At 36.6% G+C, this 26,542-nt stretch overlaps 1 protein-coding gene across 1 annotated transcript in view; it reads right to left on the bottom strand.

Annotated features, from left to right (window-relative positions):
* LOC122803896 (coiled-coil domain-containing protein 175-like) overlaps nt 1–26,542 on the bottom strand; it is a 306,823-nt gene that overhangs the window by 73,844 nt on the left and 206,437 nt on the right. Inside the window, exon 3 of the mRNA XM_044073580.1 lies at nt 4,500–4,635. Coding sequence (XP_043929515.1) covers nt 4,500–4,635 — 136 coding nt within the window. The remainder of the gene's footprint in view (nt 1–4,499; nt 4,636–26,542) is intronic.

The following is a 26,542-nucleotide window of genomic DNA, read 5'->3' on the forward strand; positions in this document are numbered from 1 at the left end:
CCACCAAACTGCCAATACCTTCAATACCTTCTTCACAGAGACCATACAATCACTAGCCAGTCAACTAGGCCCTGACAACTCAAGCCTCTCCTCCACCATACCTGGTGCTCTTCCAACATTCCATCTGAAACCCATCTCAACCACTCTCATCTATAAATACATCCAAAAACTTAAACCTTGTACTCCTTCTGCTGACTAGCTACCATCTGAATATCTGCAAAAAGCAGCCAAAGTAATTTCTTATCCCATATCCATCCTCATAAATAGAACCATTAAAGAAGGAATAGTTCCAGACATCTGGAAAATCTCCCATATTATCTCCCTACACAAAGGGGGTACCTCTAATGATTATTCCAACTACCGGCCAACAGCTCTATTATCACCCCAAGCAAAAATTATGGAAAAATGCATTCACCAACAACTTTTAAACCATTTATCTCAACATAACATCATAGCAAACTGTCAGCATGGCTTTAGGCCATCCCATAGCACTACAACTGCCCTATTATCCTTTACAGAAGCCATCAATAGAAATCGTAATAACAACAACCTCTCTTCTGTACTCTTTATTGACTTGTCAAAAGCATTTGACATGGTAAACCATACTCTTCTTATCAACATTCTTGAATCCCTTTCTCTTGACTGCCTGGCAGTTAAATGGTTCAAGTCCTACCTTACCAATAGGCAACAGGCAGTTCTTTGGGAAAATAATATACCATCCTTTCTGCCTGTTACACTCGGAGTCCCTCAGGGCTCTATTCTAGGTCCACTTCTTTTCTCACTGTTTATCAACAACCTCCATGTAACCATTCCACAAGCCACCTGCATTCAATATGCAGATGATCCTACACTAATATGCTCAGCAAACTCCCCAACTGATCTACATTCTCTTACTCAGAATGTTTTCAACATAGTTGAAACATGGTTCACTAAACGTTGCCTCCTGCTCAATGCCAAAAAAACTAAACTCCTTCTCTTCACATCCACCAGCAAATCCTCCCCCATAGAATTCTCTGTCATCTCCAATAATGGCACAAGTGTATTCCCCGATTCTACCACTAAATTGCTAGGAATTACTATTGACAATAACCTTACATTTGGCAGCCACATAAATAACACCATCAAAACTGTCAACAGAAAAATAGGCTCCTTATATAGAATTAAACCTTTCCTAACACCAATAGCCAGAACTAAGATTGCACACTCCCATTTAATTTCAACTCTTCTGTATGCCTCACCAATATACACTAATCTAAAGAAGAATAATATCATCAAACTAGCTAATTCCTATAATAACATCGCCAGATTTGCCACCGGAAATCCTTTTAGAACTCAACATTGTCTGAATCTAATGCAGCTAGGCTGGCTTGAATTTCAAAACCAATTGAAACTCTCCCAACTCACCATTGCCCACAAGATATTTTATAAACCTAACAGCACCCCTATACTTTCCAATCTCATAATCCCATACAAAAATCTAAATTCTCTTCGCTCTTCCAGCAAACTTCTTGCTAGCATAAGCAAATCCTACAACATGGCTGGAGTTTCTCTGTTTTCCAACTCTGTGGAAAAAAAACTGGAACCTACTGCCTAATGACCTAACTTTAATTTCTTCACTGCCTCTCTTTAAACAAAACCTCAAAAGACACCTCAAAACACACTGGTTATGCCCCTGTAGCAACCCCAATTAATCTTCTCCTTCACTACAAATATTTCTCCTCTTGAACCTCTACCTATTTCACATTCTTTGAAGTAGGACTGTAACTGCTTTACAGAATTCAACATACTGATGTAATCTATCCTGCTTAATGCTCTAAAAATCTCTATCCTGTTTAATATACTGATAGTCTACATGTATATCACTGCATATTGAATTATCCTATACATATTGTTACCTCTACTATTGTAAATACCCACATTACTCTAGTAATACTTCTGTAATTTTTTGTATTTTAATTACTTCCTGCTTTTTGAATAATCTTCTATTGAAATCTATTCATTTATTATGTATTAATATTGATTTCTAATCTTTAACTGTTTTTTAATTTTTAAATGTTTAATTTCAATTTTTATTTGTTGCCACTGGAGCTTTTCTCCCTGGGCCTCTACTGAAAACGGAAATATATCCAGTTAGACTAGCCCGGTTAACAAATGTAAAATAAATAAATAAATAAATAAATAAATAAACCACCCTGAAACCATCATCCTTTCTCCTATTTCACCACCTCACTCTTACTGTATCTCTAACACTATTTCTCTGCCCCTTCTACCTCTTCCCTTCCTCTGTCTCCAACCACTCTTAATTCTTACAGTCTCAAAACAACCTACCTGTCTAGTCTCTCCTATACTCTACCTAGCCTACATTTCCTACTAGCCATTCCTACTTTCCTTTCATGTTTCCAAACTCCTATACAACTAGATCCTACCCACTTTAAATAAGCATCTACCTAACGATTAACTCATTTTGCTCTAAGCAGCTAAAATAATATTGTAACTAGTCACATTTTCTTCTCCTAATTTTTTAAAACCTTGTTTGTTACAACTCACATACTTGTCTGCCAATTGTTAATACTCTGTATAATTGAATTGCCTGAGGAGCTTTTTTCTTTCCAGGTCTCTGCTTGTAAGATCTTATAGCTGATTGTTACTACTATGTTACTAAAATTTAATAAATTGTTTTCTAGTCCAGAGGAGCCCTTCTCCCCGGGTCTCTGCTGAAAATGAGCCAAAAGCTTAGCCAGACGAACCCGGTTAACAAATGTAAAATAAATAAAAATAAATTTAAAAAAATCAATCAGGGGAGGTTAGACAATGTTGGGAAGAGGGACTGGAAAAGCAGTTTACAAGAAAACAATGGGAAGACATGTATGTGGCTCCCAAATACGCAACCAAGTCCAGAAGGTTTAGGCTCTTTGCTTGGAGATATTTACATAGGTATATTTATACCCCATACAAACTTCAAAGATTTTTCCTCAGGTGTATTGCAAATGTTGAAGGTGTGATAGAGAAGAAAGAAATAACTGGGAGCATAGATTTTAGTAGTGGAATGAGTTGGCCAATTTAACAAATTCCCTACAGAATACTCCATCATAAATATTGAGTGAGCAAATGGCTGTAATTAAGGAAATGATCTGACTTGCCTAGACATATAAGGCCTTATTAAGTTTAATTATGTTGGCTGCCAAAAAAGCAAGGAAATGGAAATCAAACTATACATCAACTGCACTGAATATTATAAAGGAGATAAAAAAAACTGGAAGAGAGATCATTAGAAAAGGGAAGGAGCAAATTATCAGAAGTAAGTGGAACTGTGGGAAAGATGCATGCATCATTTTCAAAAGGAGGAAAAGTGAGGTTAAGGAAAGGCACGAATTCACCAATTTTTGTAATGCTGAACTGATAACAGTAACAAAAAGTATATGGGATGTATATTGTATTTAAATTAAAAATGTTAAAATGTTTTTTTTTTCCGTTAATGTATTTTTACCTATGTCTTAAGTGATAATTTAATAAAGGTGTTTAACAAACTGCTGACTGGGTTAAAATATTTATTATCCATAAAGGAGAAACTCAGAGGAATGAGGATATTGTTACTGCTATTGCTACTCAGCCTATTTGTATTAGATCTACTTAAGATTTTCATGCATTATTTTCAAGTTTGTTGTTTAAATTGTATCCAAACAGAAAACCAAATTTACAAGAAGTGATTTTTTTGCTGTTAGATATTGTTTTTATAGAAATGGGACTAGGAAAAAAGATTTCTTGTATCATCGGTTGAGACAACTGTTCTGATACATAGTAGCCTGAGGATTTTGATGAGGTGGTTCTGCTGTTTTTTGAAAGATGAGCTTTGTGACCCTTCCTGTAAATTCTAAGACTTTGGTACCAGACCAGAATGCAATTTCTCTAACCTTTTGAATGCTGCTGCTACTTACTGCTTGAGCTATTGCTGGGTGAACATTATCTAGTATACAAGATGCAATGCACATATAGGCCCTTGAACATTCAAAATAACAGCACTAAGTAAGCATTCATCTATGGCACGTAAGAGTTTGAAAACCACCACCAGGATGATGGTCATGTTGCTGGCCCTCACATTCTCACTGTGACTACAGATGTCAGTGTAGAGCAGTGCCCACTTTTCTCCCACACTGTGAATCAGATCATGCTTGGGATTATATATCATGCCCTACAAGCCATCACACAAGCAACTGGAGAAATGAGTTCATAACAGACGTGGCAGACTTTCTCCAAAGCTTGTAGCATATTTATCCAGTGGAAAGCTTTTTTTGTCAAATATATCAGGTTTGGGAAAAACAGAGAAATCTTAGTGTATCTTGTTACTTACTTACTCAACTGATAACTTGTAATTCACCACTGAAGTTTTACACTATAAGGCTTTTTTGTATTAATTCAACACATTTTGTTCAGAATAGAGCTCATTCTTATTAATTTCTAATACTTGCAATAAACAAATTACAAGTTAAAAAAGCTCTTACATTAAAAAGCGATTTTGTTTTTTCAGACGGTTTTGTTTCTCCTCTGTCAATTCTATTTCATCAGTAATACTTTTCAGTTCTGTCTGTAAATGGTTAAGCTGAGATGCATTGGAATTACGAGTGGCAAAAACTGCATCTGTAATAAGAAATCTGCTGTTATCTTCACAAAGTACATTAAAAATTATTTTTTGCTCTAAATATGATAAATCATCTTAGGCGAAATTAAAGTACATATGCATGAGGTAGTCAAAGTAACATCAGACCTTTCAACGGAAAGACTTTCTTCAATATAAGTAAAGGGATTGAAGATCTTAACATTAGTCATCATTCAGCTATTTCACACAGGGTAGTGTCCAGCTTATGTCAATCCTTGCAATATTTGTTGAATGTCCCATATATGGCAGATGTGCTATCTTTGATTCTTCATGTAACAAAATAATAAAAAAATGAAAATTTAAAAGAAATATATTGACAATGTTACAGAACCAAACACTTAACTGTAAATCTTACAAAGCACCATCAAACCTATGGCAGTTAGCACAGCGGACTAAAGTTCTAACTTGTTAATGAACTACTTCCTGTGCCAAGGGTGCAGATTTTGAATCTTTCCACCTCCATTTGCCTATTGTGTGATGTTGAGAAAGTCACTTAACCAGACAGCGCTATGGAGCAATTGTGAATTTTGGCTAAGCTCTTTAATGATTGTGAATTTTGGCTAAGCTCCTTAATGATCTTATAGACTGCATGCCTAGTAACTACTTATGAACCTATTAATGTATTTATAAGCAAAGGTTAATGAAGTTTTCCAAAACAGGAATTGTGGGTAGGTATCTGTACAAGTGGAAGAGTTTCTCCACTGAGGTGCTACTATTATGGCAAGTATCATGCACAAACATTCTGTCTTACTTGGGAGAAGACTCTTGCAACAGTACAGTAAGTGCAACAAGTCGTGGGTAGTATTCTCTTTCTGTTGTAGCTACTAGAGAGAACAAATAGGAACCTGAGTAAAATTTGCCCTGTTAGGCTAGCATCTGCACTGCTTAAATATTCATGCACTTCCCCTCAAATTGTTTGATACATTTTTCATGACAAAAGGAAATACAGTGAGCAAGTCACTTGAAGAAGGTCTCCTTGCCTTAGAGGTCTCTAGCCAGAGAACTGGCATGCATGCTTATCACATAACCAGAGAAAAGGTGCCAGATACCAGCAATGTGAAATCTTTGTCAGTGAACCCTTTTTGCACACATGTAAGCAACACGCAAATGAGACAGACCTTTTGAACCAGTGTTCTATGGGACCTAATACAATTAACCTAAAAATTTCAACCACTGCTGGGTGGCTTAATAATGTTGGTAGTATGCTGTGCAAGGTAACAACCTCCCTTTGATACACAGTAACATAATTTACAATTGCCATACTCAACTGATAGTCTGTAAATGGCTGGAGTCTACGTACTGCGGGTGCTAGATTATATCCCTAGGTCTGCAGTTGGTGTTGCCGATCTTATAGGACATTAACTATACTTGATGCTGCATTAATGCTACTTTTTCCTCTTATTATAGGGACCGCACTGTGACATGTTTTGTTGAAATATTAATAACTACTTAGGACTGTCTGCTAAAGTTGTAGATATTCTCCATTCTATTCAGTCTGTCTAGATACACTTCTTCTCTATGGTTTATCCACATCTTGTCTATCTTGCTGCTTAAAACCCATCAGTCTCACTAAGAATTGACATCCACAGTTTGGGAAACACATTTGGGCTAAAAGCATATACTCATCCTCACGTCTCACAGAAAAGTATATATTACACTGCATTAGATTTCAGTGATACTGCAAGTGTTAAGCTGCATGCACACCTCACTGGGATGGTATCCCTGGGCCCTCCTCCTCCTCTATCACCAAACCAAGCTGCCTTTACTTAACTTTTTCACCCTCCAGGTATGGTAATAAGGGAAGGCTAGTCATTAATGCCCAACCCCTGAAATCTCTTCTATTCTGTCTTTGGTAGCAACAAAATATATAGCCTTTCTTTTAGTAGGCAATTCCCATTAGGATATAAGAATCTACTTTGACATCTAATTTAAGCTCTGCTGTCCATAATACACTGTTTTGTCCAGTAATTTTAGTTGGGTTTCTAATTGTTCCTGTAGATGTGGTCATCTCTGGCCAGGTTCTACCTGCTCCGTTCACCTACCATACCCCCATTTCCCACCCATCCCCACTATATCTAAATTTGTATCACCCAGCCATTGAGCCTCCCTTACAACCTATCACACAATATCCCACATTTTCTCCATACCCACTCAACACCTAACACCCACAAAACCATACAACACTTTACTCCTCTTTATTTAGCCTCCCTTGTCTTTAACAGACAGCAAACACTGAAATCAGCACACCTCCTCACTACAAATACCTAACTTCCCAAGTCCCTCTACTGCGTCCCACACTATTATTGGCTCATTTATTTCATTCACTTCTTATACTTCACTGTTCCTATAAGTTCTACCTTTGCCACTCTAAACCAGACCAAAAATCTCTTCTGCATCACCTCATATTAGTATACACTTAACCAGACCACCTCCTTCCTTAGCAAAAGAATGCAACTTCTCAGTACCATACACCTACAGCTACTATCCCGACACACTTTTATCAGCACACATTTAATACTCTCATATTACCTAATTTCCTACCACACTCAGCTACACAACATATTCTCCCCTACCTATGCATACAACTTCCCAACCCCACCACCCAACATCTCTCAGTCTTGCAATTGCTCCCAACCTATATAACACAACCTACACAGGATACTTTCCAAATAAATTTCTTCTACTTGTTCCAAAATCTCAAACCTCTCACAAATACACCAAACTCATATCTAAACTCTCCAAACTTCTTTTACACTTAGTTACACAACTACAACTCTCTGGAGACATACACCCCAATTCAGGTCTCACAACAACCGGTTCCCCCACACCATCAATCAGCAGCAATTCCCACAAATCATTGTATATGGTAACCCTAAATCTCCAAAGTATTCATAATAAAATTTCAGATTTTCATGCTTGGATCACTCACCAACAACCAGACATTATTGCCACTACCAAGATCTGGGTAAAACCTTATATTAAAGCACCAAGCTTTTCCCCCTAGGCTTTCAAACAATAACATCTTCTCTTTTCTAACACCACAATAAAGTTGCATATACTAATCCTATTCCACAGTTCTCTAATGCTGACATTCTCATATCTTTTCTAAGAATGAATAACTGCAAAATATTGTGTATCATAGTTCTTTACATACCCCCTGGCAACAACATACCCATATTACAGGATATCCTAGCCTGGATTTCTACTACTATTAAAAATGAAACTATTATCCTGGGTGATGTAAATATCAACTGCCTAGAGCACAGATCCAACTGTCCTTCTTCAAATATTCATTTTTTCAACTTCACCCAACTCATTAATTCCCCAACCAGACCTGACAGATGCAATGACAATGGATCAATTTTATACTGGATTCTAGTCACTGACCCTAACAAAATATCCTCAGCTGGTACTCTCCCAAACACCCTCAGTGATGACCTCCCAGCCTCTATAAACCGTTCTCCCGCCTCCTGTCAAAATCAGCATCAATATAAACAAATAAGGAACTTGACTAAATTTAATCCACTGACCTTAATCAATATTCTAAAAAAGACAAATTGGTATTCACTAAACACCCCTCCCTCTTGATGAGGCAGTAGATTACTTCAACACTACATTTATGGATACATTAAACAGCCTTGCACCTCTTCATGTACAGAGGTTCAAAACAAGTCATGCCCCATGGCTAACCAAGCCTACTAGACTTTTTATGCATGCCAGAGACAAAATATGGAAGCTATGGCAAGCAAATAACACTCCAGACCTGTTAAAATTCAAACAACTTCACAACTAGGTAAAAAGACTAGTCAACAATGATAAAAAAAAGAACATTACTTAAAACTGCAGTCTAACCACAAGCAGAAACCCAAAGCATTCTGGAATTCCATTACATCACTACTAAAGCCAGGCACAAAAAAACAGCCCATGTCCATATCCTGGCAAATCACCTCAAGAAATAGCCTCTCTCTTTAATTCTTTCTATATCAAAACTATAGCTGATATCATGGCCAAGCCATACCACAAGCAACATGTCTCCATCAAAACTATCCTCTTACTCAACATTCACTACTCCCACCCATTATACCCAAAAGCCCACTATCCACTCTACATCCACTTTCACTCTAAATCCTATTCCAATCACCATAATAGACTACTTCTAAAACTCAAACCTTGCTCTAATGCTCCTGATGACATACTCTCAGAATATCTAAATATTGTTGCAGATGTCATTGCATGCCCCATAATTATACTTCTCAATAGATCCATCCAAGAATCCTATGTCCCCAACACAAAACCTGGAAAAAAGCATTTATTCTCCCTATTCACAACTTGTTCTCAAATTACTTAACAGATAGACAACAGGCTGTCAAACGGCACAGCTCCATCCCCCCATTTCTTAACACCTCTACCAGGGTTCTCCGAGGCTCCATACTTGGACCTCTCTTATTCAGCATTTTCATTAACACTTTCCATTCATCGCTGTCTCAAGGATTTGTTATTCAGTACACAGATGACTCAATTATTGTCTGTTCTGCTGACTCCATTTCTGACCTACAACAATCAGTTCAAATGGCCTTTTCCTCCACTGAACCCTGGATGTACAATAACCATCTAGCCCTGAAATCAAACAAAACCAAAATCATACTATTCACCTCAAGGAAAACAACTCCCTTAAATAAAACCCAATTCACTATCTATTCTCAAAGTAAGGCACTATTGATGAACCCATGAAATTTGACCTGCACATACAACATAACATCCACAAAACTCACCAAAATACTAGGAATTCTTTACAGACATAATCACTTCCTAAGCCCCTCCATGAAACAAAACTTTGCTTCCACTAACCTACTACCCTTACTTATCTACAATGTCCCTCTGCTTACTAACCTACAATCCTCATTAGAAGTTAAGCTTGAGACATGTTACAATAAAATTGCCTAATTTGCGACAAATTCTAAATACTCTAGCCACCACTGTACCTCTCTACACTCCCTGAAATGGCTGGAACTACCACACTATCTATCCTATTTGCAACTAACTACAAACTGTTCTTTAAACCCACAGATTTTCCTGCCCTTACTTATATATTTAGCTACTACCACCCAAAGAGGCCCCTCAGAACTGAGAATCAGCAGTTCTTGCAGGTACACAAACCTAACCTCCCACCCGGCCAGCATCTGTAGACAAAAACTGAAATGCTGTACCACTATTAATTAGAACAATCCAGAATCCTGTCCTTTTTCACAACTTCACTATGCAACCACCTATCTTCAGTCTGGAATTGCACCTGTACGAAGCCACCTTAGAATATGCATTAATGTGATGTTTTCTTACCTACTGTCAAATAATATTGTGTGAAAATCTTCACTACTCTATTATTTTGAAATTTATGCAATATTACTTTTTATTTTGATATTACCTGATTGTTTATCGTGCACCTATAGGTCATCTAATTTTTAGTTGTATATACTCTTGTATCACTGTATATATCATTGTGTGTATTTCAATCCTTTATGTTCATGTACTGAGGAGCTTTTCTCCATGGGCCTCCACTGAAAATGGGTTCTCAATGGCCCAGTGGACACTCCCAGTAAACAAAATGCAAACAAATAAATATGAAATAGGCTATTTTGGTTCTCTTCACATAGCAGCTAAGTTCTCCAATGGCAAGAACAGTTTTATTCCCTTATTATTTTATAATGGGAAAATACTGGCAGTTGATATAGTGCATTACACAATATGAAAACAATTCTTAGGCATGGGGTGTGGATAAGTTCTGAGTGTCACCCTTTACGCTATTAAAAGCTGTATGCAAAGACCTGCACATGAAAATTATTAGTTCAAAAGTTTCCTTAGATATGCTACCGCTATCAAAAAGATTTTTTTCAACAAAAAGTCTTTTGGGACCATTCAAAGAAATGGCTGAATGTTAAACAGTGTTAGCATATTTTTTCTCCTTGAATCCCCAACAGGAGAGACTACATCTGAGATACCCGAGATGCAAGACACAATAAATCAACATTTTCAATACTAGATAAAAATAAACCTGAAGTATGACAAAGATTCAGGTTGAAACTGGAGAGGTGCACAATGACTTAAGAATCAGACAAGTCTGTCATATCAGCATGATTAAAATAGTGCACTAAGTTTGGAATGAAACCTTCTTATGGATTTATGAAATATTACACAACCTAAGGCAAAAATGTTTTCACTTTGACTACATAAGGGTTTCTTGTAGAAGGTATCTACAAGATAGTGGGGTGGTACTTCCCTTTCAATATAATAATGACCCTGAAGTAAATGCATTTCTTTTTTGAATCAACTGCAAATCCCTGTGACAAGCACATTTAAAATGTTAAGGTTGGAGATGAGGACCTGTCCTTGCTCATGAAAAAGAAAATTATTATTGAAAAGAAAAGGGCAAGCCATACAACAGGAAGTCTTTAACACTGAATAAAACTATAGTTCATAGGTACTTAGCTATTGATCTGTGAGGAGCTTAAGAAACCTAACCTTACATTCCCATTCTAGTTTATAGCCCTTATAGTTTGCATACAGATAACTCAAAGATGGTCTAAGCAATGACATATTGAGACATTTATTCATTTCCTCAATCTGTGAGGGACAGGAATGATAAACCAGGGTGAATTTGCAGCTAGCCATCCATTTGTCCAAATTACATTTGAATAGAATAAGAGAAGTACTTTATGTGGAGTGGGAGATGGCTCCAAAGAAGCAGTTTTCTCTGATACAAATCTATCTCTCCAAAATGTTCTATAGCATTACATTTAAGATTTCTAGGCTTACAGGTTTATAATTACCTGGGTCTTTTGAAGCCCCACCTTTGTACAAGGTAATGACTGTTGCTATCCTCTATACATCTGGCATGAAGTCTGTTTTGAGGCCAGTATTGAATAGCTTCTTTAGGGGACCAGACTACTCTTATTTCAGGAAGGCCAGTAGGCCACCTGTAATGTTATCTGTCCCCAATAGACATAATGTTCTTGGCCTTAGGTAGGACAATGAGAACTTGTTCTTGGGTGAAATGATTGGGGGTTATGAGTGGGTATGTGGAGAATATTGGAATGGCAAGGGGGTTGACATTTTAGCTAAATATCATCAGCTAGCAGACTGGCTGTGTCCTCTCAGTATACAATATTATTTACTATTAACTTTGCGCAGTGCTGAGCATGGTTTCTGACATTTTTCATGTTGATCAGGTTTTGATGATGTCTGTGTTGTCCATCTTAGGTAATTACAATGAAGTATGAGAAGAGTTGCTTGACTTTCAGCAGTGCTTTCTGGGTCAAAGTAGAATAAATAAAGGTATAAACAGTTTCCGTAGATCCACAATGGAAAGTAAACCATATTACTTTCACACACACTCACACATACACACACACACACACACACACACACACACACACACACACACACACACACACACACACACACACACACACACACACACACACACACACACACACACACACACATACACACACACATTTCCCAAGAAAGGCCTGCAGAACTCTCCAATTTTCCACGGCTTTCTTACAGGCATGGCAGTACCACCATCACCACACGGGAAATGGTGAGGGACCTCCAGCTACTGGCTGCTCTTGATTAAGTCAAATATGAAACTATACACATTAATAATTTCACTGGAGACAGGTGCAAACAATCTAGCCAATTTAAGTAGAGATACAAGCCACAGCTTGTTAATCTGCAGTGATAAGTGACAACCCTCTTTTCAGACAATAAAGAGCAACAATGCATACACAGTAAAAAAGACCAGTCACAATAGCTTTGAAAGTTAATTAAACATACATAGTTTACTTAAACAATAAGGCAAATAGTGCAGTTGCAGATTAAACATGCAGATGAATACGAAAGCGCACATGGAAGTTTAAAATAACATTCAGTTACACTGGACAAAGTACATTTATTTATTCATTTAACATTTGTTTACGGGGAAAGTCCGACTGGGACAGAGCTGATTTTCAGTGGAGGCCCAGGGAGAAATACTCCAGATGCATGTCTTTAGAATGTGATTGGAAACTTGAGTACCAGGCGGAAACCCAAGCAAATGCAGGGAGGACTTGCAGACTCAGCACAGAAGATACCCTAGCTGAGAATCGAACTGGAGAACCTCTTGCTGTGAGGTGACAACACTAACCACTGCACTGCACCATTTCCTGTGTAGATATATAAAACAATATCTACACATGACTAAATATCCCGGCTATCTCTTACTAAAGAATAATGAACCAACTAATCTAAGTTAGAAAAATAATAAAACTACACACATGCAAAGGAAACCTTTTCCTCAGATGAGTCGCCTATTTCTTCCAAGACAAAACAAACACCAGTCTGAAATATTTATAAATTACATTTCTTCAGTCCTGTTCATCAGAGACCATTAAATCATTTCTATTTACAGAAAAAAACATTGCATCAGCTTATTTTACTTGTTTTCTTTATGAAAGAAAAATTAACTAAACCAGTTCTTTCACATATTAGAGACAAGTGCTTAACTACATCAGTCCATAACAAGAGGAGCTACTAATACACAAGATCACACCTACATCTCTTAACTGTCTGCATTTTACAGTTCAAGTCTGGCACTTCTTTGAAGTAGACTGGAATTATATTTTTATAGCCTGTTAACACAGAAGATGCAAGATGTTATAGTTCACGTTTCAAACAATAAATTCATTTATTTCCCTTCCTTTTATCTCTTTTTACATTTGTAAAAGAAAAGTCACACAGTTGCACATATAACAGACAAAATGTGCTACTAGTAAGAAATAAGAAATAAAGAAAAATACATAACATCTTTAAATTAGTTTCCTTTAGTCTGGGACCTTACTGTCACCACAGTTCTCTCCCCGATGAAATTCAAGTAAATCTTTTAGAGGCATCCATAACATAAAAAGCTTCAGACAATGGTGCTGTCCTTTGTTAATTACCCCATGCCTTTTCTAGGTAGACCAATGCATTATCAACAGAAGTACTATTTTGAGTGTTGAATACTCTTGTTATAAGAACGCAATTCTAAACTCCATCTTAGAAGTTTTCCATTCTGCCCACTTGTTCTACATAATAATTTTAAAGGGTTGTGGTCTGTAACCACAGTGAACTTTCTGTCACATAGGTACAGCTGTAAATATTGCTAACCCAACAGTATGCCCAGATACTCCTTCTCTATGGCTGTATATTATTCCTCCCTCAGCTGATGTCTGAAGCTTAAATACACAATGGAGTGCTCTTCTCCCTCTGAAGACCCTCCCCCAAGCATAACTCCGACTCCAAAGTTAGAAGTACCTACCTGCAGAACAATTTAACAGCTTTATTAAATTACATTTGCAAAAGAGACATAGGTACATGTCATATATTAACAGAAAAGAAAATAAAACATAGTGATATTTTCATTGTTTTCAAGCACTACACATTTTTTTAATAATTATCATTAATTCCCAACACTACATAAATTGCTCAACTCTTGCCACCATTTAAACCTCACTGAGCTCACTCTTCCACCGCCTGAACAATATTCTGTATGTATTGTTCTCCTTGTTCTCCTTACTTCCATTTATTCCTATGTAATGTACTTCTTTTTTATAAAGATCTTACCTATAGTTCTTTTATTTCATTTTCAATATGTAGCACTTCAGTTACAATTGGTTTAGATTTTGATTTTGATTTTCTAGTAACTGCTTTTCCGGCAGCCTATACATTAAACTTAGTAAGGCCTTACTATGTCTAGGCAACTCAGATCATACCTCCCAGCTCAAAAGAGCCTCCCAGCATTTTTGACAGAGTACACTGTAGGGAATTTTTGAAATATGCCAACTCGTCACACTCACAGAAAACATGTTCCCAGAATCCTGCCTCTTTCCCATTCCACCTCCAGCACTTGCTATATACCTGAGGGGGAAAAAACATTGGCATATATTTGGGGTATAAAAATACCTATGCAAGCACTTCCAAGCAAAGATCTTAAACCTTCTGGACATTGAATCTGGTTAAGAGTTAGCAGTTGGGAAAGAATTACCCCAGCTCCCTAGGGGGTCCACTTCTGGATCTCCCATTAATCCTTCCTACAACTCACTGCAGATATTAAACATCAGGTCCTGTCTAGTTTGCCTAATAACTAATTCTGGCTATACTTAGGAACTGTTCAATATGAAAGTTGCCGTGAAAGAAATTTTCCTCTCTTGCAGGAAACTAGAAAATGTTTTCATAACCTGTGTATAGTCACATGGTTGTTTAAACAGGATAGGGTGTAAGAGTTAAGTTTACATGCTGAGTGTGTGAAGCCAGTTTTAAATCAGCAGTGAGGCAAATGAAGGAGTGTGCAGACCTTTCCAATAGTATGGAAAGCATAATATTGGTCTAGAAAGATCAGAAGAGAATTACTGTAGGTGGGCTAAGCATGAAAATATTATGAGGAAATAGGTAGGTATATTATATTTTATTGCGGACATATTTTCAGTTTTGATCTGGAATGCTAACGGTCTACACAATTTTGTCAAGGAGGAAAAAATGCTAGTTTATATCAGCAAGTCTGAACTGCATATGGTAATGCTGCAAACAACCAATTTGGGTGAAAGGAACATAAGGATGTGATTAAAAGAAGTAGGATAGAGGGATATAGTGCCCAGGTAAGAGGAGAACAACACAGAGGGGTGCTAACCTTGAATAAGAGTGGGGCCAAATTTGTATGTAAAGGAGTCAGTTTTTTTTTAAATTATTATGTATGACATAGGCAATCATACATTCATATGAATGAAAACAAACCATGTAGACATTATTTAGTTGAAAATATTATGCATCACAAACTATATTGATATAATTTCAGTTGCAAACATTATACATCACAAACTATATTGACATAATTTTAGTTGTAAACATTTTACATCACTTATAATCTATCTAATCATTGCCAGTCAAACATTACATAGCTCATTCAAATCCTGCCTTCTATTAAACCTCGTTCATCCTCTGCATGTATTGTTCCCATAATTCCCATTTTTACTATGTAATTTGCTCCTACCCTTTTCTAAAGATCCGAATTCCAGTTGTTTTATCTCTGTTACTATATTCACTACTTCTAGTCAGGGCCGGCCTTAGCTGAAACGGCGCCCTAGGCGAAGCACTGCTCTGGCGCCCCTTAAGCCCCACCCACACTGAACACAAGGAACACCCCTATTTGAGCCACGCCCACAGAAGGGTCACTCCCACAAAACACTCCAGTTCTTTCCATATTTAAATGCATGAAAATCCAAGTCATACTGTAAGACACCTTGTAGTTTAGTTGACTGCAATTGAAGGCTGAATATCCTTAAACCTGGTTGATATTCCATTACTTGTCAAGTACATTTTTATATGCAATCTTTGACAGTAAAATTTTGCATCACAGTCCTTCTACCATGCAAAAAAAGAAAAACAGCTTGATCACCATCCGATATGATGTAAATGTAGTAGCTTGTGTTACAACACTAGAAAAATCCCAACCAATATTTACAGTCACAACACGAATTCAGAAAGAATATAGTATTCACCAAGGTAAAACTGTGCCACTTTTAAAACAAACTGAGCACATACATGCAGTATCCGTAAAGTGGGTAACGACATACAAATTCATGTTGGTACTCTGCTCCACTTAGCATATGATCCTATCTGATCTCCTTTCTGAAATGAAGTCAGAAATAAAACCAGACTTAAGGGGCACCTTAGAAATAAAATGCATACTGATTAGATCAGGACTCATTCTGAAATAAGATTAGTAATAAACAGAAGTCAGCCGACACCTCAAAATCTACCCTAACCTCTAAAAAGCATAAAGTTGACTTTAGTCACTTAATACCATAACTTCTGGAATGAACTGTGAATCTGTATGACACAAATTAATAAGCTGTCATTATGAAAACTTGTCAGTTCTCATATTATCTTGGATTTCCTATCGTCTTAAAGCAGACTACAAGATAAAGGCTGGGCGCTCCGGATATGGTTTTGCATCTTGCTCAGCACTGTCCATGAATGGTCATAAACCAAAACATTACCTGAACAGTCTAAGAACATGCAAAAACACCTGCAAACATAACCCATAGAGACACACCAATTAACAATTACAAAGTGCTTCCTTGGCCCCTGCTTATTTCAGATTAGCACACAATATCTACACATGACTAAATATCCCGGCTATCTCTTACTAAAGAATACTGAACCAACTAATCTAAGTTAGAAAAATAATAAAACTACACACATGCAAAGGAAACCTTTTCCTCAGACGAGTCGCCTATTTCTTCCAAGAAAAGACAAGACAAAACAAACACCAGTCTGAAATATTTATAAATTACATTTCTTCAGTCCTGTTCATCAGAGACCATTAAATCATTTCTATTTACAGAAAAAAACATTGCATCAGCTTATTTTACTTGTTTTCCTTATGAAAGAAAAATTAATTAAACCAGTTCTTTCACATATTAGAGACAAGTGCTTAACTACATCAGTCCATAACAAGAGGAGCTACTAATACACAAGATCACACCTACATCTCTTAACTGTCTGCATTTTACAGTTCAAGTCTGGCACTTCTTTGAAGTAGACTGGAATTATATTTTTATAGCCTGTTAACACAGAAGATGCAAGATGTTATAGTTCACATTTCAAACAATAAATTCATTTATTTCCCTTCCTTTTATCTCTTTTTACATTTGTAAAAGAAAAGTCACACAGTTGCACATATAACAGACAAAATGTGCTACTAGTAAGAAATAAGAAATAAAGAAAAATACATAACATCTTTAAATTAGTTTCCTTTAGTCTGGGACCTTACTGTCACCACAGTTCTCTCCCCGATGAAACTCAAGTAAATCTTTTAGAGGCATCCATAACATAAAAAGCTTCAGACAATGGTGCTGTCCTTTGTTAATTACCCCATGCCTTTTCTAGGTAGACCAATGCATTATCAACAGAAGTACTATTTTGAGTGTTGAATACTCTTGTTATAAGAACGCAATTCTAAACTCCATCTTAGAAGTTTTCCATTCTGCCCACTTGTTCTACATAATAATTTTAAAGGGTTGTGGTCTGTAACAGTGAACTTTCTGTCACATAGGTAGAGCTGTAAATGTTGCTAACCCAACAGTATGCCCAGATACTCCTTCTCTATGGCTGTATATTATTCCTCCCTCAGCTGATGTTTGAAGCTTAAATACACAATGGAGTGCTCTTCTCCCTCTGAAGACCCTCCCCCCAAGCATAACTCCGACTCCAAAGTTAGAAGTACCTACCTGCAGAACAATTTAACAGCTTTATTAAATTACATTTGCAAAAGAGACATAGGTACATGTCATATATTAACAGAAAAGAAAAGAAAACATAGTGATATTTTCATTGTTTTCAAGCACTACACATTTTTTTAATAATTATCATTAACTCCAACACTACATAAATTGCTCAACTCTTGCCACCATTTAAACCTCACTGAGCTCACTCTTCCACCTCCTGAACAATATTCTGTATGTATTGTTCTCCTTACTTCCATTTATTTCTATGTAATGTACTTCTTTTTTATAAAGATCTTACCTATAGTTCTTTTATTTCATTTTCAATATTTAGCACTTCAGTTACAGTTGGTTTAGATTTTGATTTTGATTTTCTAGTAACTGCTTTTCCGGCAGCCTATACATTAAACTTAGTAAGGCCTTACTATGTCTAGGCAACTTAGATCATGCCTCCCAGCTCAAAAGAGCCTCCCAGCATTTTTGACAGAGTACACTGTAGGGAATTTTTGAAATATGCCAACTCGTCACACTCACAGAAAACATGTTCCCAGAATCCTGCCTCTTTCCTATTCCACCTCCAGCACTTGCTATATACCTGAGGGGGAAAAACATTGACATATGTTTGGGGTATAAAAACACCTATGCAAACACTTCCAAGCAAAGATCTTAAACCTTCTGGACTTTGTTGCATTGATGTGAACCACACAGATGCCCTATCATTATTCCACTGTACATTGCCCTTCTAGTCTCTCTTCCCAATCTTTACTAACCTCATACTATTGATTCTTACAGTTATTATGCAACATTTATATGCCTTACTAATTATCCATGTTTACAGCAAATTCTGTTTAGAATCAACTGAATGTGTTACCAATACTGGTCTTTCACTTTGCATTCCTCTGTTCCTTTCTTTTTGCCTACACTCTGATATTAATTCCTGGTAGGGGAGGCTGTCTCTAATCTACTGCCCAAACGTCTACTTGGCTTCATATCCCTCTTTTATCTTTCCCTTTCTAGTTATTTGCTCCCAATGCCTTGGAGCTTTTGCAAATTTTCACCAGCAAATTCCCAACCCTCTTGCAAGTTATCTATATCCCTACTTGGAGTCATTCCTATTGACAAAATCTCCTTTCTCCAGTTCCATGTTGGCTTAGTTCTTAGAATAATTTCTGATATCTGTATGACTGTCGTTATTCTCATTAAGGGCCTGCATCCAAAATTCTACTCCCTTCTTATTTCTTGACCCCCCCCCCCAATTTCATTTTCATCATCTCTTTCCACATTGATTTAAAACATTTTGTTGTGTTATATGTATGAGCCTTAAGTGAGTATAACTCCAAATTAGGTAGTCCTAAACAGACATATTCTATGAGGAGAATCAACTTATCCCACTAAATGTTTGCCATCTTCCCTTCCGAATTAAATTCAATTCTTTATTAATAATCACCTGACCTGTATATAAATCTAAAGGGAGTAAGAAAAATTCACTCCTTGTATCTTACCATCCATATACATAATTAAAAGCTTCCAGTTTCTAAATTTTTGTATTATCTTTTTTAGTCTCTTCCCACATATCCTTAGATGCCATAATGGAATTGTTTCTAATCCATACACTTAAATACTCCATCTTGTCATGTCCCCATAAATATAGGTATTGTGGAACCAATTCATGTGTAATCGTGACAGGCTAGATACTTATCCTCACCCAGCTGCTATAAAAGCTTCATCTATCCTGGGCATGAGGTAAAGTCTGCCTCTGGACTACTGTTAAGCTTTCTGTAGTTGGCACACAGCCTGATGCTTCCATCTTTCTTTAGCTTCAGCACCACTAGTCAGGTCCAGAGACTGTAAGACTCCTGCATTATATCTGGTTCTAACAAGTCCTACAGTTCCTCTCTCAGAGTTATCTTAATCTTTAAGACATTTGGTAAGGGGCTTGTTTAATGGGCTGCTGGGGTCCTCTATCTGTATAGTGCTCCACCAGGTGGGTATATCAGAACACATACTCAAAAATCTCTACAATACTGGTTAGATCTTTTGAATCTGGTTAAGAGTTAGCAGTTGGGATAGAATTACCCCAGCTCCCTAGGGGGTCCACTTCTGGATCTCCCACTAATCCCTCCTACAACTCACTGCAGATATTAAACAGCAGGTCCAGTCTAGTTTGCCTAATAACTAATTCTGGCTATACTTAGGAACTGTTCGATATGAAAGTTGCCATGAAAGAAATTTTCCTCTCTTGCAGGAAACTAGAAAATGTTTTCATAACCTGTGTATAGTCACATGGTTGTTTAAACAGGATAGGGTGTAAGAGTTAAGTTTACATGCTGAGTGTGTGAAGCCAGTTTTAAATCAGCAGTGAGGCAAATGAAGGCGTGTGCAGACCTTTCCAATAGTATGGAAAGCATAATATTGGTCTAGAAAGATCAGAAGAGAATTACTGTAGGTGGGCTAAGCATGAAAATATTATGAGGAAATAGGTAGGTATATTATATTTTATTGCGGACATATTTTCAGTTTTGATCTGGAATGCTAACGGTCTACACAATTTTGTCAAGGAGGAAAAAATGCTAGTTTATATCAGCAAGTCTGAAGTGCATATGGTAATGCTGCATACAACCAATTTGGGTGAAAGGAACATAAGGATGTAATTAAAAAAAGTAGGATAGAGGGATATAGTGCCCAGGTAAGAGGAGAACAACACAGAGGGGTGCTAACCTTGAATAAGAGTGGGGCCAAATTTGTATGTAAAGGGGTCAGGCTTTTTTTAAATTATTATATATGACATAGGTAATCATACATTCATATGAATGAAAACAAACCATATAGACATAATTTAGTTGAAAATATTATGCATCACAAACTATATTGATATAATTTCAGTTGCAAACATTATACATCACAAACTATATTGACATAATTTTAGTTGTAAACATTTTACATCACTTATAATCTATCTAATCATTGCCAGTCAAAGATTACATAGCTCATTCAAATCCTGCCTTCTATTAAACCTCATTCATCCTCTGCATGTATTGTTCCCATAATTCCCATTTTTACTATGTAATTTGCTCCTACCCTTTTCTAAAGATCCGAATTCCAGTTGTTTTATCTCTGTTACTATATTCACTACTTCTAGTACAGTTAGCTTAGGCTTCCATTTTTTACTAATTGCTTTTTTGGCAGACACCATAACTCGACTCAGAAAGGCCTTACTATGTCTAGGCAATTCCTATCCTGTATCATAGCTCAAAAAAATTTCCTTAGCTACAGCAATTTGCTCACCACAGGATCTCTGACACAGCACTATACAAGGAATCTTTAAAGTCTGCCTACTCATTACACTCCCAGAAAATATATTCCCAATTACCTCTTTCTTCTTCATCATTCCTCCAACATTTGCTGTCAACCCTGAGCAAAAATTCTTTGTGCAGTCTACCTGGGGTATAACAATGCCTATGTAAACACTTCCACGCAAAGATCCTAAATATTCTAGACTTCTTTGCATATTTGGCAGACATACATATACCCCACCATTGTTTCTTTGTAAATTGCTTGTCCAATCTGTCTTCCTAATCCTTTCTAACCTCCTCTGACTAACTCTTATAGTTATAATCTAATATTTTGTATGCTCTACTAATTACTTCAGTTTTAACAGCAGCTTCTGTTCTAGATTCTACTAAAACTATACCAGTATGAGTCTTTCACTTAGGATCCCCCTATTTCTTTCTCTTTGCCTATACTCTGATATAAATCCTTGATAGGGAAGGCAATCTCTATCCTTACCTTTCCCTCTTTAATTATTTGTTCCCAATACCTTGGTTTTTTTGCTAATTTTCTTCAATAAATTTCAGCTCTCACTTGCCTACTGTCTGTATCCCTAATTGCAATCATCCTTATTGGCAGAATGTCCTTTCTCCATTCCTGTGTTGGCTTAGTTCTTAGAATACTTTCTGCTGCTTTATTAATATAATATTCTGTATGGTTATTATTATTCTCCTTAAGGATCTGCATCCAAAATCCCAATCTTTCCTTGTTTCTTGAGCCCCACCCCCCCTTCATCATCATCCCTTTCCACTTTGAAATATAGGTTTCTGTTTGTGCTATGTATAGGAGCCTTAAATATGTAGCTCTGAAATATCCATTTAAATTAGATAATCCCAAACTGCCTTGTTTTATTAGAAGAATCAGTTTATCCCACTTGACTCTTGTCATCTTCCCCTCCCAGAAAAAAAACCTTCAGTGCTTTATTAATTGCTTTCCCAAAATATTCCATAACACTGAAATGTTGTTTTCTGGTTTTATCAGGTATAAAATAATATAATCTGCTAATAAAACCAGCTTTTCTTGACTACCATACCAATTATATCCTTGAATTTTTGACTCCCTTATTTTCTTTGCAAATGGTTATAAATATAGTGGAAATAATAAAGGGGAAAGAAGAAACCCCTGTCTGGTTTCTCTGTTCAAAAATAAAGTATCAGAGAGGACCCCATCCACTTTCATTTTTACCTCTGATCCCTCATATATCCTCCTAATCAGCTTTATAATTTTATCAGGAAATGCAAATGCCTCCATTGCATTGTTCATAAAATCCCAGTGTACTCTGTTAAATGCTGTCTCTATATCAAGGCCCACCAACAACAGTAGCATTTTCTTATATTCTGCTTCCTTTTGGATCATCAATGTTCTGTTAATGTTGTCAAATGTTTGCCTCCCCTCCACAAAACCACAATAATCCTCATCTATCAATTTTGGCATCACCGTTGCTATTCTTTTGGCCATTATAGACATAAACACTTTATAATCATGGATTAGGATTGAAATAGGCTTATATGAAACTGGATCTGATGGGTCTTTACCCTCTTTAAGTATTACAGCCACCACTATTTTTTCCAGGATGTTGGTGCTTCGCCTCCTCTTAAAATACTATTAAACAAAACCTTCCCGATCTTTATCAATTTTTCCCCTCCTAGCTTCCAAACTTCCACAAGAATACAATCTGTTCCTGGGGACTTTCCTGTGAATTGGTTATACATCACTATTTTTATCTCATCTCCTCCTGTCCTAACTGTTAGTAACTGAACCTCATCTATCTCTAATCATGGCATATTTAATTTTTCCATAAACATTTTCATTTGTACCTATTGATTTCCAAATTTCTCTGCTTTATACAGACTTTCATAAAATTTCTGAAATATTTATAGTACCTCTACAGGATCTCTCATCATCTTCCTTATTATAGGCTCCCAAAGCTTGGCGACAATCCTATCTACTTTCTGTTGCGTGAGTTTGTTTGTGTCTTTCGGCTTTTCCCGGTTAGGGGTCGCCACAGAGGAACTCCGGTCCGCTAATGATTGGCAGTAGATTTTTACGTACTGGCTTGCCGGGCCTAACGCACAACCTTCAACGAAGGAATGTCCATTCACGCATGTCACTACACAGAAGACGCTTTATCTGAGAATCGAACGGGCAACGTCTAACTGTGAGGCGACAACGCTACCACAGCAACACCACCGCAGTACTTTTTGTTGCCTGAGTCATTGTGCTAAAAGATTTTTGTACTCCAGAGTTAATATCAAAAACAGTTGCTTAACAGCAGTATTTGCAAACTCATACATATTACTAAAGTAATCCCTTATTTTCTGTTTAGCATTCTGCAATTGCTCCTTTTCTAGTTCTGTGAGATTCCTCCTATACTGTAATACTTTAACATTTGTCAGTCCCCCTAAATAATTCTTATTACTTCTTAACCATATCTATCTTACTTTTATTTTCACCCTATTTTAAACTCCAATTTAATTTTATCCCACGCCTAAGCTATATTTTCAGAAGATATTTCTATCTTCTGTAATAACTCCCAAATAATTTCCATTACTCAGTCCTTAAATTCCTCTCTTTTCAACAGATAGGTGGGAAAAGCCAGTGTTTCATTTTTATTTCATTACCCTGCATTTTTATTTTAGTTATTATTGGCATGTGATCTGAAATGGTTATTGGATAGGTATCAACATTTTCAACTAAATGCACATGTTCCTGTGAAATGTAAGTTCTGTCTAGCCTTGTCCAGTTTTTGTATCTTGCATAAAAATATATAAATTCACTTTGAACTCCTACTACTGAATTTACATCTTCCTTGCCAAATATTTTCATAAATCTCTTCAAATATCTACCCTCTTTTGTTATATTTCCCTTCTTGCCTCCCAACCACATCCTCCCTGCTGCAAGTCAAATTCTAATCCCCAACTATAAGTGATATTCCCCTGCTGAAAGCTGATTATTTCTCCCAGATTTTTCTTAAGCTCCATTATAGCAGTTTTAGGTGGAATATAAATACATGCCAATGTAATCCTTCTCCCTTGCCAGTGGCTCCTTAGTACTACAAATCTACAATTATTATCCTCTTCTATCACTATTGGAGCTCCTCTTGCAATCAATATAAGTACTCCCCTTTTCCTTTCTCCCGGGTATTCTGCTGAATAACTGCCCTGAAAACCTTTCTTTATCAAATTCACATGTTCAGTTCTTTCCAAATGTCTCTCCTGTAGCATAACTACTTTCACTCTGCAGTTTTAAATATAGCTCATACTCTTTCTTTTCTGTATATATCTGTGAGACCATTAACATTTAAAGATAAAATAGAAAGCATCATTATGTTCAAAATGTATTATTCCCACCTTTTATGTGCAACAACTTTTTTGTTAAGTATCTAGTTTTAGATTTTGTGTTACATGCATACAGTAATGTTTGACAGGCTGATCATTTATACAGCTGTTTCTTGTCATATCCATTTGAGCCTACTTTACATCTTACAAAACATTTTATTTTATTTTAAAAGCCCTCAAACAAATACACCCCTACAACCTATTAACTTAATACTGACACACATAACTATGTACATCTTGAAATATTGAAGTTTTACCCTCCTAATAGGAACAATTGTCCCAAACTGACAACCACACTCACAGAACTGGGTTAACCTAAAATGAAGGTTATCCATGCTAAGACACATAGTACAGCCTGTGCTTCTACTAAGTGCTGTATGGTTTTGTCTTATCTTTATTGCTCTTCCAGATTGGGAAAACACTTGAAATCTTTCAGAAAATATTATCTCCTAGCCAATGAAAGAAAGTCATTGAAAGAAAGACAATGAAAGAAAAAAGTATTCTGTTTTTATTGCTCTTTAACACATTGTCAACATTGAGACATGAGGACCAGACACAGAGTTGCTTCTACAAGCATTTACTTATTTGCTAGAGGAAAGCTTTATTGTATTCAATGTTTTATTTATTTATTTGCTTTCTCTTAAAACTTGTTACTAGATCAAGCCAAGCATTTTCTGTTGAAACACTGGAAAAGGTTTCACTGGATTTTATTACCAGAAGAACAAGACACAGAATCTTATTCTGCTTCATAGATCACCTTTTGTTGGATAAACTTTTCTATTTCCTCCTTTGCATGTTCTGCATCAAAAAGTTATTTTGTCTGTCCAAGAAAGAATATTCTGATGTCAGCTGGGTACAGCAGTTTGAATCTCATGCCTGCTTCTCGACTTTCCCTAACTAGTGAAATAAATGTATTCCTCTTCTGCCTGGTGTACAGTGAGTAATCATTTTCCACAAACACTCTACTGTCTCCCACTTGTAGTTATTTGCCCTTCTTTCATAGTTTTGTCATAATCAACTCCTGCTGGTGGTTGGATTGTGTCTTTATTATTAAAGGTTTAGGGTGCTTTCTCATGGCCAGGTTTGGAGCATGCACACAATCTGCCCTTTCAATTAACAGCTCCAACTATGTAATACCAGTCCAGCTGCTTATTTGTACTTTCATTAATTAATACAGTCTGTTCCTTCCAGCTTCTCTAGTACAGCAGAAAATCTCAGGTTTACCATAAGTGCTCCCTGTCCTCTAATTCTATTATTTTTTAAATATCTCTTCTTGAAGAGTCTCATATTCAGCCAGTCTTTTCTTCATTTCAACCTCCGATTTTGCAGGTTTATCACCTCATCTGAATATCTGTTTAAAGCTTCTTCCACTTTATCCAGCTTTTTTTTATTTGAGGTGATATACTACATCAAAGTTTCATTTATTTTAATCAGTGCTGTGTATGGTTGACTTATTTTTTCCTCTGCTACTGGAAGTCATGTCTTGCACCAAAGGTGGAGCTTGCACTGCTTCTTGCTGAACAGCTGCAGAATTTTTCCCAGTCAGTGTTTTTTCCTCACCTTTTGTGATTGATTTTCTTTCAGGTTCTTTACATTTCTGCTGACATCTAGGCAATGCACTTACTAGCCAATTACTGAAATTTACTCAGACATACAAGTTTACTGGCCCTCTCTTCTGAGTTTCTGTTTTCACACTGGCAAAGCTGAAATTAAGTTGTTACTCAATGTGAAGCCATCTTGAAGTCTGTGAAGGGTTCTTCTTTGATGGTCATGGCAGATTTGTGATAGTAAAAGGTACATTGGAAGGACTCAAAGGCAGGCAGAGAGGTTTTTAGAAGAACTAGAAATATCAACGTTGGATGGATAAACTTGGAAAGAACTAGGTGGGTGTACAACAAAAGCAAAAATAAGGCATGCCTTACATC

Source organism: Protopterus annectens, chromosome 6.part0 (assembly GCF_019279795.1).
Source record: "Protopterus annectens isolate FY-2018-M chromosome 6.part0, PAN1.0, whole genome shotgun sequence".
NCBI classification, from domain to species: domain Eukaryota; kingdom Metazoa; phylum Chordata; order Ceratodontiformes; family Protopteridae; genus Protopterus; species Protopterus annectens.